Source organism: Panicum hallii, chromosome 4, assembly GCF_002211085.1.
Source record: "Panicum hallii strain FIL2 chromosome 4, PHallii_v3.1, whole genome shotgun sequence".
Lineage (NCBI taxonomy): Eukaryota > Viridiplantae > Streptophyta > Magnoliopsida > Poales > Poaceae > Panicum > Panicum hallii.
This window is the reverse complement of record NC_038045.1, coordinates 47,768,709-47,784,818: the sequence shown is the minus strand read 5'-3', so window position 1 is coordinate 47,784,818 and position 16,110 is coordinate 47,768,709. Positions and strand designations below refer to the sequence as shown.

Genomic DNA, 16,110 nt, shown 5'->3' with positions numbered 1-16,110 from the left:
TGCACACAGGCCGGCAGCGGGGGGCGGCGCTAGGTGGCCGCGCGGGGCGGCGCGCGGGGCCCGGCGGCTGGGTCGGCGCGCGGGGGGTCGGCGGCAGCGGGAAGGCTCGCAGGGAGCGGCGAGCGGGGGGCCGGCCGGCGGGGAGCGGCGCGCGGGGGGCCGGCCGGCGGGGAGCGGCGCGCGAGGGGCCGGCGCGCGGGGGGCGGCACGGGGCAGCGCACGGGGGGCCGGCGGCCGCGGGGCGGCGGGGGGCGGCGCCCGGCGCGCGAGGGGCGGCGGGAGCCCGGCGGCGGGGAGCGGCGCGCGGGGGGCCGGCCGGCGGGGCGCCAGCGCGGGGGCGAGGGGCTGGCGCGTGCTCGCCGGTCGCCGGCCGGGGGCGGGGGGAGGACGGTGATGGGCTGTAGAGGGGAGAGGGGCAGGCGGTGATGGGCTGTAGAGGGGAGAGCGCGTGGGAGGCGAGCGCTCGCGTCCGCTCGTTTTTACCGAGCAGTCTCGTTCCGCATCTTCAGGATATATTCCCATGCGGGAGCCGCTCCGCTCCACCATTTCTCAACCAAACACATGTAAAAATGGAACCGCTCCATTCCGTTTCCCCTCATTCCACCAACCAAACAGACCCTAAATTCATCCTCTACTCCGCACTCGTCATACTCTAAATTCATCCTTTAAAAATAATATTCCATCCTAATCATCGAAATTCTCTCCTCGGTCCCAATTCTCCCGCACCCGTCATACTCTATACCTCATCCTCTATATCAACTAACAGCTCGTGGGACCCACGCGTCAGATATTTTCTATATTTTTACCCCCTCCCTCCCATTCTTCCCTCTCTCTCCTCCACGCCTCCCTCTCCCTCCGGCCTCCCTCTCCGACGAAGCGGCCCGGCGTGGCGAGCAGGGCCAGGCGCGCGCGCCGGCCGCAGCCCTTGCTCCCTCCGCTTGCGCCCCTGCTGATGGCGTGCGTGGCCGACGCCTGGCTCAGAGGTACCGCACCATCGTGCTCGCCTCCCTCCTCTTCGTTGTGGTCAGTTCCGCTCTCTTCCTCCACTCCGTTTCCAAGAAGAAGTGTGTGATTCCTCCTGATCCATCGTGGCTCTACAGAGCTTGGGCATGCTGACCGTCTCCACGCTGCCGGTGTTCAACCACGACGGCTGCAGCAGCTACCACTCCAAATCGCTCGCCTGCAGCATGGGCCTCGGCTTCGGCATCCCCTGCTGATGGCTCCATCAGCGTGGCGAGCAGGGCCGGGCGCCCGACGGCGGGCCTCGCGGCGGCGCGGGGGCAGTGGCACGGGTGAGGCCTGGCCGGCGACGAGGCCGGCATGGGGGAGGTCCAGGCGTGCAAGGCGCACCTCGTGCGCACGTCGTTGAGGCGGGTGCGGGCCGACAGCGAGCTGACGCCATGCGGCGGCGCAAGTGCGGCGGCGCGAGCGCGTCCCGGCGGCGAACGCTCGCAGCTGACGCGAGCACGGGCATCACCGGGCCACGGGGACTCATTTCCCCCAGTTAATTGAAAGAAACGAGGATCGGGAGTGGGAGTTCCACGCCGGACGGACCCATGGAGGACCGACGGCCGGGGAATCTTCGATTCCCGGCCGGCCGGTGGCCGGAGCTCGACATGGAGGCGTGGGGCGTGCGCGTGGGGCTGAGAGGGTGCGGTTTGGGGGCTTGGCTCGGGCGGAGGGTGGCCGGAGGAAGGGGCGCGACGTGCAGGGCCCAGCGGCGGCCATGGCGCCTCTGCTCGCTGCCGCGGGCGGGCGCGAGGAGGCGCGGAGCAGTTGGGGCGGTGGTGATCAAGCTCGGGCCGGCGACGGCCATGGCGGCGCCCGCATGCGTCGGAAGGTTGGCTCCGCGCCACGTCGACGGATAGCGTGCGTCCTGCAAGCGCGCTAGGAATGGCGGATGCGCTCTCGTCCGCTACGGTAGCATAGCCGTTTAGAGTACCCGGTGCGGGCCTTCCATCCGGTAAACGCTACCCCCAGTGCGGACAGCCTTACGGCTGCACGCCCTCCCGCCGCTCCGTCACTCGAGGAGCCCCTGCTCTTCACTACTGCTGCCGCCTTCGTCGGTGCTCGGCTGCTCCCCACGGGCATCGCCGCCCGTGCCTCCGCTCCTTTAGGCTACACAGCCCGCCGCCGCCGCTTGGGCCGCACGGCCTGCCTCTCCGATCCAATCTAGGATCCGGAGTGAGATAGAAAAGAGGAAGAGACGAGTTCAGTAAGTTGGAATAGATAGGTATGTTTGGTTGTACGTTTAAAGTGCTAAAAATTGCCACATATTTTCCGTTATATTTGGCTAAGGTTAGACGCTGAAATTCTGCGCCACACCTTGGCATGTCTAAGGAAATCTTGCCACACTTTTACAAGTTATTGATGAGTGGGATCTACACAGTAGAAGAAAAATCTTGTCATAAATGTGGATACAAACCAAACACGCGCCTAACTCGATCAAACCTGTCTAACCTCGGACGTGGCAAACTGTGGCAAGTGAGGCAGCGAACCAAACATGCCTAAAAATTTCGGGTCCGTGGGCGGAGGAGGAGAGGCTGGGCGGGATGATCCGGGCATCCGTGACCATTAGATATGAGTGAGTGAGAGAAACCAGAGGCTAAGAAGAGATCTCGACCGTCTATAGTGTGGAGAGGAGGATTTCTCTGTGTGCAGATTGGGTGCATGAAGGAAACGCCATCTCAGCGTGGGACAAAAGCTTGGGTGATTTATAGGTGTAGAGAAGAGACTACTTTCCACGCAGCTTGCTCCACAGTAAAGAGCTCCGAGCCTCCGACCTCGAGCCGAGCAGAGCTTTCCCCCCTTCCCCTCTGCCGCCGAAGCCCAAACCCTAAACAAGAAGTATTAACAAGAAGGCTTGGCTCTTCTTGCATGGGTGTCGTGTCAGTGATCCCGCATATTAACAAGAAGTTTTTTTAAAAAAGCTTTAACAAGAAGTATTCAGCATGGTAATTGCTTACTTAGGCTGGAGTTGAACCAAAATCTCAAGAAACTTTCACATGGTTCCTATAAGTTTATGTTTGCGGTGCATGAATTGAAAATCACGGGAATTGGAGAAACACATGAGCAATACTCCATATGAAAAAAGGACCAAAAGAATTACGAAAAGGTGAACTCTTAAAGCAGAGAAGGGAGAGTGATATGTTGCGTTGGCCTTCTCAAAAGGAATGAAGACACAATGCTTTAGAAATTTTTGAACTCCTCCAAAATTCAGAGAAAAGTGTATTTCCTACAGGAATTTTCAGGAAACATAATTTTAAGCTAGCTTGCACATTCCGCTTTTGCTTACTGGAATAAGAAAAAAATAAATACGCAAAGGGGCGAATCGACTGAAAGCGACATGGGCTTTTGCAATTTCCCAAGAGCGACGAACCCGTTGCATCCGGCCCAATATAAACTCCAAACTTGGCCCAATCCAGGCCCAAGGCCTATTCGGTTACGCTCGGTGGCAATATTTCCGTTGAACAAACGTGACACGTGGACCAAGTGTGGCCCACAGATCAGAGCGTCCGTAGACCTGGTCACGAGACATTTGTCCCCCGGTTCCCCACACGGCCACGTATTCCAAGCGCAACGTCTCCCTGAGAAGAAGTGTCCCCGTCCTCGCATGTTGATCCAACTAGCCAGTATCTCACCGACGCGTGGGTCCGAGTCGCACCAACCCCACCGGTCATTGACTTCTCACACACCTCGCCCTCCCACGCTTCCACACACTTCCGAGTTCGCACTTCACAGTGCGGAGCTCCGACCTCGAGCCGAGCAGAGCTTTTCCCCTTCCTCTGCCGCCGAAGCCCAAACCCTAAACCCTCAGGCCCAAATGCCGAGGCCGGCGCCCGCGGTTGCGGCGGCGGCTGCGCTGCTGGCGATCCTCGCGGCGGCGGCGCCCCGCGGCGCGACAGCGAAGACGACGATCGAGCCGTGCTCGGGCGCGGACGCATGCCCGGCGCTGCTGGGGTACACGCTCTACGCGGACATGAAGGTCTCCGAGGTGGCCGCGCTCTTCGGCGCCGACCCGGCGGCGGTGCTGGCCGCCAACGCGCTCGACTTCGCCTCCCCGGGCGCCGCCAACCGCATCCTCCCCGCGGGGACGCCCCTCCGCGTGCCCACCCGCTGCGCCTGCGCCGACGGCGTCCGCAAGTCCGTCGCCGTCCGCTACGCCGCGCGCCCCGCGGACACGCTCGGCTCCGTCGCCGACGTCGTCTTCGCCGGGCTCCCCTCCGCCGACCAGATCCGCACCGCCAACGGGCTCGCCGCGGAGGACCCCGACGCGCCGCTCAACCCCGGGCAGCAGCTCGTCATCCCACTCCCCTGCGTCTGCTTCAACTCCACCGACAACAACCTCCCCGCAGTGTACCTCTCCTATGTCGTGCGGGTCGGGGACACCGTGCAATCCATCGCCGGCAGCCATGCCACCACCGTCACGGATGTCAGCAATGTGAACGCAATGGGGAGCCCCATTGTCGCGCCCGGTGACATCCTCGCCATTCCATTGCCAGGTAAACAATCTCACGTTGGATTGCAGTATGTAATGTATGGCAACGAGATCGGAATGAAGTGTCGTGGCAATTTGACAGGATTTCTTTTAACTAATTTGAAGAGAATTTGATAGGCGATAACTTGGCAACATTCCACCAGTTTCTCATTAAATTGGCTATAAATTGATTTTGTTATGTACTGTTCGCCAATAAGCACCTGTCATTACTATGCTTCTGGTTGTCAATAACAGTAGGTTATGTAAAATTGACCTGAAGTATTGGTTGACTCGTATTGACAGGTATTCCTTTAACCTTGTGAAGGCCTGAAGGGGTAGTTCTGTAAAGGTGCAATTTGATGTTACATTGTTGCGTTAAAGTACTACTGCAAAAAGCCTGTTACTGGAATTGTCAGCCTTTGGATTTTACAAACGTAAGATGCAGAAATGACTTTAAAGTCCTACTGCAAAAAGCTGATCAATGGTCGGGGCTTGGGACAAGGCACGCTTGCAGCTGCCATGTTGTGAAAGATTACTTTTCAGTGGGTGTGAGTAATTTAATTTGCCATGATTCATGAATGTTAGCAAGGGCTGCTTGGAGTGAATATAGTATTCAGTGCACTAGCTAAAAGGGCTTATCAAAATGTTTTGTTGATAGATCTTTACTCAATTTTTTGATAGAAGGGTCTTCACTTCATCGATGCCCATCTGTTTTGCTGATTGATTCAATAATGATAGTTGAGTTGGATACTTTCTTATTTTCTGTCCTCTCTGCTGATCAATACTTCCTTTCTAATGATGTCTATTTACTCCTTGATTAGCTTGCGCATCAGCATTTCCTAACTCTGCTTTGGACTCTGGATTGCTTGTGGCAAATGGGACCTATGCACTAACTGCTGGTAACTGCGTGGAGTGCAGTTGTGGGCCAGCGAATCTCAAGTAATTTTATAATCTATTTTGTTCAATGTAATTTTCTTGCGGTAGTCTGTTTTGGACTATAACTATAACCCCTGCCTTTTTCCTTACAGTTTATACTGCACCCCAGCGCCAGCTTCATTAACAGCATCATGTTCAAGTATGCAATGCCCCAATAGCAGCCTAATCCTTGGTAATGTGACTGCACAAGCCACCAGTGGTGGTTGCAGTGTCTCATCTTGCAACTATGGTGGCTATGTCAATGGAACCATCGCAACATCGTAAGCAAAATATCCACAATGTTTTTGCTCTAAATAATGGAACTCAAAGGTGATCACATCTTACAATTTATGTGCAGGCTATCCTCTGGTCTTCAACCCACATGCCCAGGTACTAGTTGCTTTCTTCATTTCTAGTCTGCTTCATATTTGGCTACTGAAGTGCTATTGCAGTAAATTTTAGTCCTTTGCTCTTCCTTTTTTAACACATTGACTTGTCCAGAGGTGTGCTTTTTGAAAGATCCATGGGGAAATGTTATTTCCTATTCGAAACCTATAAACTTTTTTAGGGTGCACCAAATTTTTTTAAAGAGAGTAGAATAAAGAATGAACCTGATGTGTGATTGTAACTTTGAAGAAAGATATTGATGTCCCAGTATATTAGCCTATCCCCTTGGTTTGGATTTGAATCGGACAATAGTTTTGATATCCTTGTCCAATCTTGTTTAAGACTTTAAGTTGGTATCAATTTATACCTACCTAACACTAAGTACCTTGATTTTCAAATTTTATATACTGATTTATTTGAGGCAGTAGTACCAAAGCGAACCCAGCTAAGTAGATCAAGTGCTGGTTATTTAACTAATTAGCAGGTGCAATATAAGAAGCCAGCCGCATTGCAGAAAATTGCCATTTCCCTTCTGACCACACTTATGTAAAAGGAAAAGGAGAAGAGTAAACATCAAGCTATTTCCCTGCAGACAACGTTTCCAGAACATCAATAAAGTGTAGATTAAGGCATTAACCACATCAAGCTCATCTTTATTTTGATCAAATAACATTAACATAGATTGGTGAAGCTTTCACTTTTGTTCTCAATGTATCGCAGTATAGCAAACAGTGAAGTCTTCCAACAGAAATATGTTTCATTGATGCCATTTACCTGGCACTATGCATCATCAATTCCTATTTCAATGTTTACTGGTATTCTATGTTTCAACTGTTCCGATCATCATTGCAGGACCACATCAATTCCCCCCTCTCACAGCGCTGCCAACCCCAGCAAACCATGTTTCCTACTCTCCAGCAGCTGCACCAGGACCTGGAGAGGCAGGCGGTGCCATGCCTGGAGGATCCAACGTTTCTCCGGCAAAGGGGCCTGGCGGAAGTCCCTCACAAGCGCCCGCGATGAATCAGCCATGCCGTATCCTCCTCCTTTCCATTCTTTGTATGGTCTCGTCGTTGTGGATGTGAATTCCTCCTGTGCAGAGTATTTGTTGGCTGTATTTGTATTGAACCAGAGGGACCTCATTTGGGCCTGGTCATGGTGGAACCGCAATGAGAAAGATTGGTGTAGCCTGTAGGCTGTAGCTCCTCCTCGGTCCTCACACCAGATGGCAAGGGCATGTGCCTGATGGGAGCTAAGCACTCGGTCCACAAAGCTTGTTGCCTATAGCAGGCGGTAGCCCTGAAACACATAGCATCTGAAAGTGGGCATAGGGGCATATAGCTGAAAGAAATTCCCTTCCCTAGTTCCCCTTTATGCCCCAATAGTGGAGGCATGTCCCCAGGCATACTGGAGGGACAGGTGAGAACGTGATGTCCTCTGTACTAGTAGCGTATCAGCCCGCTGTTCTGTTCTGAACATGCTCAGCTGCTGTACTTCTGTAACTTCTCGTTCCCCACATTAGCATATATAGGATGAGTAACGATGATGCATGCAATTCGATTAAAACCGGCATGCCCTGCTAATCTTGCAAGCCAAAGTTGCATCAAGCGAAGAACTACCGGAGCTTGGTTCAACTCATGTGGCAATCTGACACAAGTGCGTGCGAGAATTCTTGCAGAAATGCTGGGGGCATCATCCCCCATGGACACAAATCGGGTGTGCAATGCGGCGCGACATGGACGGCCCAGCTGGCCATCCATGTCGACAGGGCCCTTCTTCTACCTCTCCGCGGAGTTCGATCCTTGGAGCTGGAGGAGACTGGAGGCTGGAGCAGGGGCCCACTCGACCTCTCCCAGGACGACAGTGACGGCGGACTCGGAGCCGTTGTGCCCCCGAAGAGCAACCGTCGAGCGGTGTAACGAACTGACGATCGGCGGCAACCATGGCGTTCCGAAGCTTATCTACCTTCGTGGTTGCGCTCTCAACCATCTCACCCGCCCGCCGGCGTACTGTAGGAGAAGGACCTCTACCCCTCGGCGGAAACGGAAAAGGGAGCAGGAAAGCAGGCGGGTGAGAACGAGGGGGGCGGATAGGTAAGGCATGGCGATACGCTTGCGCCGCCGGCAGCGCATCGCCGGCGAATCCACGGCGCCGTCGACGGAGACGAAAACGAGGGGCCGCCGTACCGCAGAAGTCTGGAGCGCCGTCGGGAGCCATCGTTATGTGAGGGATCTAGCGAGGTGGGAAGCAGGCGCGAAGATGGATAACTTGCAAAGTTAGAGGGTTTACTGCAAAATATCGGATCGCGATTATTAATCGCGATTCAGGACAGGGGGTTAAGTGTAAAATACCAAGACACTATTTTCAAAAGACCCCCCAATTTGGATCGTGATGGAGTTTGGGGGAATCTTCTGCAAAATACAGCCCCGCTTCCCCTCCCGTCGCCGGCGGCCGGCGTCATTGGTGACCGAGTTCCGACAGACCGACGACCCTGTTCCGAGTAGAACCCCTTGAGCTCAGATCCTCAAGGTATTCACCGCCCGCACTAGACGGCGGAGACGAGGCGCCCGCGAGGAAGCTTATAAACGAGTAAACGACGGAAGGCTGCGACGGAGGTCGGAGCTAACCGCTCAGCAGCTTTGCCGTCCTCTCTGCGGCTGCGCTGCTCTTCACGGTGCGTGGTCCTCCGCCGAGTAGGTTCCTAACAATGGCGGGGAATGGCTACCAACGCCCGTCCCACGCGCATCGCAGAGCACGCAGCAGCACAGCCACAGACGTCGTCCGCTTCCGGTCCGGCAGGGCGTCACGCCGTCGGCACTGCCGCTGCGCCGCCTCGGCCGAGAAGGCGCGCACGAGGCCAGTGCTGCGCGGAGGCACTATGCTTGCTACTAGCTTGGGGAGCAGCACTGGCCCGCAGCCGGGGGCGAAGAGGATGTTGCATTGACAAGTTCAGGAAGGACTGGCCCAAGTACAACCCAAAAGATTCACTGATCAAATTGGTAGCAATTTCATCACAGCAGACAGATACATACATGCCACAGCAATGGGTACATCTGAGTCGAAACGACAGCTACACGGATCTACAAAGAGCGTGCTCCAGAAGAGCTTTATATTTCTCAAGAATCTTTGCAGACTGAGGAAAGCATGAGTAGTGAGATCCTTTTTTGACGATTGGAAGCAGGAATCAATTGATTTCTTTTTTTGTTCGCATATATCATGGCCTATTCAAAAAGCTAACTGAAACAAGGACGTTGCTCCCATTTTGTCAGGAGTTGGGTGTTCTGAAGATTCTGCAACCTGCACTTCAGTTATCAGTTTCGTCAGTAGCAATGTCTTCGTTCAGTTTCATCAGAAATGGGCACCTGATTCAGTTTCGTCAGTGTTTGTCAATGTATATACAATATTCATATAGAGTTTGCTTGTTGTATATTATAGAAAATAACATGGTCAATATTTGGTACCTCAAATTTTGACATGCACGCTTTTTTTCCTGCAATAGTACTGTATTAATGTGACAGATCCGTCTATAAGACTATCTTACTATTACAGCCTCCACTTGAAGCCACCCAGAATCCTAAATGAACACTCTAAATTTTTTTACAGAAATTCTAGAAATTCTCATAAAAATTAGAAACATCCGACCATCAACTCAACAACTAATCTTTGTGTAAAATTTTACCCACATATGCCATTATAAAAAAATAGACTAAAGTAAATCCCTGAACATATATCTAAATTACCCACCTCTGCTATTATAAAAAATTAAAATAACCCCTCATCTTCGTGTAAATTACCCACCTATACCATTATAAAAATAATGCAAATAATCCCATAAATTTGCATATAAATTATCAATTATATTATTATTAAAAGTTAAAGTAACCTTTAAATCTGAATGTAAATTTTATAATTATAATAAAATATTAAAATACACCAATATAAAAAATCTAAATTACTATTTCTATCATTATTAATATATTATTTATGTTATTATTTATATAAAAATGCTACCCACGACATGTCTCACCATGTATTCATGTATGATAGAAAAGATAAGAATACCAATTTACAAACAAATAGTTCAATTAAATATATATCAAACACATATGGAGGTGCGATGCAAAATGAAATCTATTGCAACTAGCTAATAATAAATATGTATTTTAGAGTATGTGTTAGAATATTTAATAGATGAAAGAGGGTGTGAGATAGATAATTATAATTATTAGCTATAAATTTTATTTTTATATTAATTCTAATTAGGCTGTGCGGGAGCATGGGTTGACAGGCTAGTACGCTCAATTGTGTCACACTGATTAAACCGGAAGCCTACCCTTATTACCCTCCGCTGCATGCGTACAAACACGCCAGGACGACGACTGTTGGCACAGTTCAATCTTCACACGTAGACTAACCTGATCAACATGATGGCTTACTTATATTACTGAATGGTTAGCACAAGCATGTCATGGTGTTTTGTTTATCTAATGATCCTTCTCCCTCCACAGACTTAAGCATCACTCCTAGGGTTTTTAGGATAGACCAAGAAGCAAGAGAAATGCCCATGGCGCTGCGCTCAATCCATCACCAAGATTACATCAGATGCTATTAACACTTACCTTCTCAGCTAACCAATCACCAAGGTTAGATCAGTGATGATGAGGAAGTAGGAGTAGTGGATTATACAAGAAATGACCACATCATAGATACTCCTAAATTTAAGACGCTGGAAATGTTTACGTTTACGAAAGGGAGGGAGCACCAGTTAACCTGACCAAACTCATGAGGTCATGATCCGGTGTCACATCGGACTCAAGCTAGCCTCAGCTGCTGCACACAGTAGTACTTGTCTTTTATTTCAGTACAACCCTAACAGGGTAACAGGCACGAGCAAATCATTTGCAGGCGCCAACCTAACCGGCACCAAACACGTCAACACGCAAGCACCGCTACATTCCGTATCGTTTGACCGGACCCTCCGCCGTGTCCGGCTCGCCGGTGGCGAGCAGATCGGGTCGTTTTATACGCCGCCGTGGCGCGGCGCCGGCTGCCGGCTGGCCCCGATACGGCCTAACGCACGGTCGGTGTCGCCGAGTGAATCGATCGGTTGCAAAATTCAGCTCGATCACCGATCAGGATGCTGCTCTGCTGCTGACAGGGGTTGTTGAGAATTCTGGCTGCTTTCACAAAGAAAACACAGAGAGAGATCAGAGAGGGGAATTCAGGTCTACACTGGTTGGTCGTGCAAGAGCGATTTTTTTTTGGAGAGTTGCCAACATGTCATTGACCTCATGCCAAAGTAACAGGGAGAGATGAGCAGCAGCCAGGCTCAGCCTGGTTAAGTGGCAGGTGATCATCAGCACCACTAAAAGAGAATTGGTGTGCCTGCACGAGTGTCTGGTAAGTGATCTTGACACTTGACGGTATGCCTAGCCACGAGGCACGCACGCATGATCACAAGGTGAAGACCGAAAGAAAAAAACCCTGCTAGTGGATTCAATCATCCTCTTTTTTTTAGTTAAAAGGATATATCGCTGCTCTTTAAATATTTACTTGTTTCTAATTTTTAAATGGAATAGTGATTCTAAACCTCTTTTCTGGAGCTACAACATCAAAGTCACAATAGAGTTTTATGTTTTTTTAGGAAAAAGAGGATTCAATTGTTCCAAAAAAAGGAGGATCGCCAGAAATTTAAAGCTTGCCGAACCGAGAGCATATGATAGGACAAGACAGTGACGTCGAAACAATCAGGTAAAAAAGGGGGGCCATAAAAAAAAAGGAACAATCGCTTCCCAGACAAGAAAAGCTCTCCCCAGAACCACAACTCATTGCACCATGCTTCACTCTGATTGCAGGATCTCCAAAGCCTGGCACCCTGATCGATCACCTGCGGTTCGTTAACCCTACACCCTAGGGGAAAACAACATCCACTCATAAGGGCACCTGCCTTTCGCCTATCGTTCGCCACCGTACCGGTGGTGGAGCTCGGCTAACCACCCTGCTTGACCCCGAGCCCCGGCCCGTTGCGGTTTCCGGTGCGGACGGAGACGCCTCCCCCGCCAGGTAGTTGATGGATGAAAACTACGGTTTACTGGACGTTTTTGTCAGAAAAGAAGGAGCGAGGTGCCCGTCTCCGTCAGGGTTTCCTTTCGGGAGGAGTCTGATTCAGGGTTGAAAGCTGAAACCGAACAGACATGAGAAGCCACTTCTGTATGTTCGTGCGATCCTTTTAGTTTCTCCCCCAAATGAAGCAACAGTAGATAAATGGCGTGCCGGAGCGTGTGGAGGCGTTTGATCTTTTGTTAATTCAAAGCCTTTCAGACAAAGCAAGGATCAGTAGGAGTACAACAACGATTGTGTGCATCAGTTCTGGCGACGCGGTTGCAGTTGGTTGACGGTGTGGATTTATGCTCAGCCTCAGCCACCACATATGCGCAAGCGTCTTTTTTTTTGTTCCCTCGATTGGCTGCATTTCTGACAAGGCTGTCATACTCTCGATATGAATCTCTAGGACCTAGGAATCTTTGGTCCTCGGCCAAGTGAGACCTATGTCATTATGATTACAGCGAAAAAGGTTGCAAGATTATAATCAGAATTTGAATTTTATTCTTCTAACTTTTACATGTCTACTCTTTTTATTGTACAGTTTCACCTTTTCCTCATTCATTACGGTTCATGAACAATGTTTCTTATCATCTTTTGGTTTGCAAAAGGTTGAGCATTATATATCAATTAGTCCAATTAAATATATGTTTAGTGTAAAAAATTAATAGTAAAATTCGTATTTAATAATTCTTTCAGACCATGTTGGTTTTGTAGATTTTGTGAGAAATATAATGGTGAGACTCTAATCTTGAAGACTGAACCAAGATGAAATATACGTACTTCTTTCTTGAAACTTGGGAGCATAACCTAAAGTGGCTGGATGAAAGAAAGATTGCATGCACCAATTCCATATGCCACAGGAAACAAGCATTATTTGGCCAACCTATTATTTTTTTGAGATTGCATTTAAATTTATTCTAGGCAACAAAATCGACATACAGAAATTATATACTGACAGTGGACTCAGTGATTTCATCCACACTGCGACTCTGAAAATTCTTGGTCCTCACTCCTCAGTACTCACTGCGTCTGTGTTCGTGTTCCATTCTCGCACATGCTCATCCTGCCCATCTCCTCTGCTTACTCAGGGCAGTCGAGGAGAGGTCAAACAAAAACGCCGCTGCCGTCCTCGGGCGACTCCACCTCCATCTTACTTTGTAGCCGACTCCAAAATATTCAAGAAAAAAAAAGGACAGGCCGAAACGGCGTAGTACGATGCAGCCGCGTTCTTTTGAAAACGTTGTCGCCGCACCACCGGCTTCTGCCAACAAGTAGGCATCAGTGGCACATCACCCAACCGCCTGTCCTCACTCCTCCCCAATTATCCGGTGCCAATCCCGGCTCCAAACAATCTCAATTGCTCTCGGTTCTCGAATCACCACGAGCCGCGTGCTCCGGGATGCTTAGATAAGCAGCGTGATCCCAGTGGCGAGCTCCTCCGATCCCCGTTCCAAGCTAGTAAGCATGAAGCGGCTCGCGGCGCTGCTGGTCCTGATCGCGCTGCCGTGCCCCGCGCGCGCCGCCCCCGGCGCCGGCGTGGTGGCGGCGCTGCTCACGCACGCCGACGCCGGCCGCGGCCTCGCGCGGCCCGAGCTCGTCCGGCGCATGGCGCACCGCACCCGGGCGCGCCGGCGGCTGCTGTCCGAGACCGAGCGCCCGGTGCGCGCGCGGGTGCGCGCCGGGCTCGGCGGCGGCGGCGGCATCGTGACGAACGAGTACCTGGTGCGCCTGTCCGTGGGCACGCCGCCACGGCCCGTGGCGCTCACGCTCGACACGGGGAGCGACCTCGTGTGGACGCAGTGCGCGCCCTGCCGCGACTGCTTCGGCCAGGGCCTCCCGCTCCTGGACCCTGCGGCGTCGTCCACCTACGCCGCGCTCCCCTGCGGCGCGCCCTGGTGCCGCGCGCTCCAGTTCACGTCGTGCGGCGGCCGCGGCTGGGGCAACCGGACCTGCGTCTACGCCTACCACTACGGGGACAAGTCGCTCACCGTCGGCCAGCTCGCGACCGACCGCTTCACCTTCGGAGACGGCGGCGGCAGCAATGCCGGCAGCCTCTCCTCCCGGCGCTTGACCTTCGGGTGCGGCCACTTCAACAAGGGCGTGTTCCAGTCGAACGAGACCGGCATTGCGGGGTTCGGCCGGGGGAGGTGGTCGCTTCCGTCCCAGCTCAACGTCACAAGCTTCTCCTACTGTTTCACCTCCATGTTCGAGTCCAAGAGCAGCCTCGTCACGCTCGGCGGCGCGCCGGCCGCGCTCTACAGCCACGCGCACGTCGGCGAGGTCCGGAGCACCCCGCTCCTCAGGAACCCCTCGCAGCCGTCGCTCTACTTCCTCTCGCTGATGGCCATCTCGGTGGGCTCGACGCGCATCCCCGTGCCAGCGCCGCGTCGCGGCTCGACGATCATCGACTCCGGCGCGTCGATCACGACGCTCCCGGAGGACCTGTACGAGGCCGTGAGGGCGGCGTTCGCGGCGCAGGTCGGGCTCCCGCCCGGCGGCGTGGAGGGCTCCGCGCTGGACCTCTGCTTCGCGCTGCCCGTGACGGCGTTCTGGCGCCGCCCCGCCGTGCCGGCGCTGACGCTGCACCTGGAGGGCGCCGACTGGGAGCTGCCGCGCGCCAACTACGTGCTCGAGGACCTCGGCGCGCGCGTGATGTGCGTCGTGCTGGACGCGGCGCCCGGGGAGCAGGCCGTCATCGGCAACTTCCAGCAGCAGAACACGCACGTCGTGTACGACCTCGAGAACGACCGGCTGTCCTTCGCGCCGGCACGATGCGACAGGCTCGTAGCGTCGTTGTAGCGTTCGTGTACATAGTAAAGGTAGAATTTTTTTTTTACTACCGTTCTTGTCAAATCTAGCAGCGTAACGGTAGAAATTCGAAGCAATAGAGTAAATTTTTGCTCCCAATTTGTGCCAGGCCTTCTTTGCAGATTACATAGCACGTCGAATTTGACCCCATTTCGGAAGAATTTTGATGAAGAATTTGCATAGTAGGAGTAGCATCTTGTGAGCTGGTTTACACTGGATATTTGCTCCGCGTTCTTCAGCCTGTCATCCATACAGCTGAGCTGAGCTGAGCTGACAAAGCAGTAGCTCCTTATCTCATTTCCGACTGATGATAGGAACGCTCGGACTGGGAGCAGACGCGGTTCGCTTTCAGGGCACTGTCGGCAGGTGAACACGACACCAATGAGGCTACGAGCTAGATGGCCAAATGGTCTGGTCAATACTTGTTTGTAAACTAATTCAGTGCATGCTATCTGATGAAAATCTGTGATGTTACCAGGATTGTACGAGCTATGGCCCCTCTTTGTCCATAGCCAATCCATTATTCTCCAAAAAAGATTCAGCAACTTTATTTTTTTAAAAAAAAAGAGAGAGAAAGGGGTCATTGTCTTACCCATCGTGTGTTCATGCGCATCTGACATATGGGATCAGGATGTACGAGTTTAGGGACGCTGACATGCCTGTAGAAGGCACCCTGGCAGCCATGAGTTGGGATATATGGCATCAGAAACCAGACGAGTGTTACAAGGCTAGAAACTGCCATGTTTGCACAAGCACTGATTGGAGCCATTCACAAGTCACTGCCAATGGTAGCATTCACAAGATACAGCACGGCATTTTGGATTAACATACATTAAACAGGCGAGGTTACAGGTGCCATTCGCAAATTGCAAGCATGACTTCTGGAGCCAATCCATAGGCGATGGCTTGAGAAAGTTTCAGAGATGAAACAATTGCGGAATTGCCATCAGCGAAAGACAGACAGCATTCTGCTGTTACCATGACACCGATACAATCCAGCAGCTGGACGCAGACCATGATGCCGCATGGCTTCACTTTATTCACAAAGTTTACCAACTGCTTTCATTAACCACAGAAGGCTTATTAGGCACCATGCTACATAGCACAAGGCCCGACCACAAACATGAGATGCTCCACATCGCGCAAAGTGTTCATCTAAAAAATTAGGAGAAATTTAAGTCACACAGCAGCTAAACATGCAGATTTCTTAGGACATCCCAACCCATGATAATCATGCTTCAGGATGGTGATCAATCAAAACATGCTTGGCTGGTGACCCTCTCGCGCAGGCGATCAGTCCAGACTTCACCAAACAAGGCATAGCGATTTTCAGATGATCTTGTGAGAAATAGGAGTTTTGAGATGTTCACAATCACACCATTGTTCTTAGCAAATCATTCTACAAATAAACAAGGGTC

At 52.0% G+C, this 16,110-nt stretch overlaps 2 protein-coding genes across 2 annotated transcripts; both read left to right on the top strand.

Moving 5' to 3' along the window:
• Positions 1 to 3,712: 3,712 nt before the first annotated feature.
• On the top strand, positions 3,713 to 7,263 carry LOC112890137 (lysM domain-containing GPI-anchored protein LYP6-like). Its single transcript, XM_025957000.1, has 5 exons — positions 3,713 to 4,502; positions 5,299 to 5,416; positions 5,506 to 5,673; positions 5,751 to 5,782; positions 6,632 to 7,263. Exons 1-5 carry the CDS (start codon positions 3,824 to 3,826, stop codon positions 6,862 to 6,864), a joined length of 1,230 nt encoding a protein of 409 aa, XP_025812785.1. The 5' UTR covers positions 3,713 to 3,823; the 3' UTR covers positions 6,865 to 7,263.
• A 5,494-nt stretch (positions 7,264 to 12,757) lies between these two features.
• LOC112890139 (aspartic proteinase nepenthesin-1-like) lies at positions 12,758 to 15,229 on the top strand. The gene is made up of 2 exons (XM_025957006.1): positions 12,758 to 14,703; positions 14,802 to 15,229. The coding sequence occupies exon 1, from the start codon at positions 13,349 to 13,351 to the stop codon at positions 14,681 to 14,683; it is 1,335 nt and encodes a 444-aa protein (XP_025812791.1). The 5' UTR covers positions 12,758 to 13,348; the 3' UTR covers positions 14,684 to 14,703; positions 14,802 to 15,229.
• Positions 15,230 to 16,110: the final 881 nt, after the last annotated feature.

Excerpts from the sequence above, each read along its gene's own strand:
- LOC112890137 (XM_025957000.1), top strand. The coding sequence starts at position 3,824 with ATGCCGAGGCCGGCGCCCGCGGTTGCGGCGGCGGCTGCGCTGCTGGCG. Across the intron at positions 4,503-5,298 it reads CCTCGCCATTCCATTGCCAG|CTTGCGCATCAGCATTTCCT; the intron begins GTAAACAATCTC and ends CTCCTTGATTAG. Across the intron at positions 5,674-5,750 it reads AATGGAACCATCGCAACATC|GCTATCCTCTGGTCTTCAAC; the intron begins GTAAGCAAAATA and ends ATTTATGTGCAG.
- LOC112890139 (XM_025957006.1), top strand. The coding sequence starts at position 13,349 with ATGAAGCGGCTCGCGGCGCTGCTGGTCCTGATCGCGCTGCCGTGCCCC.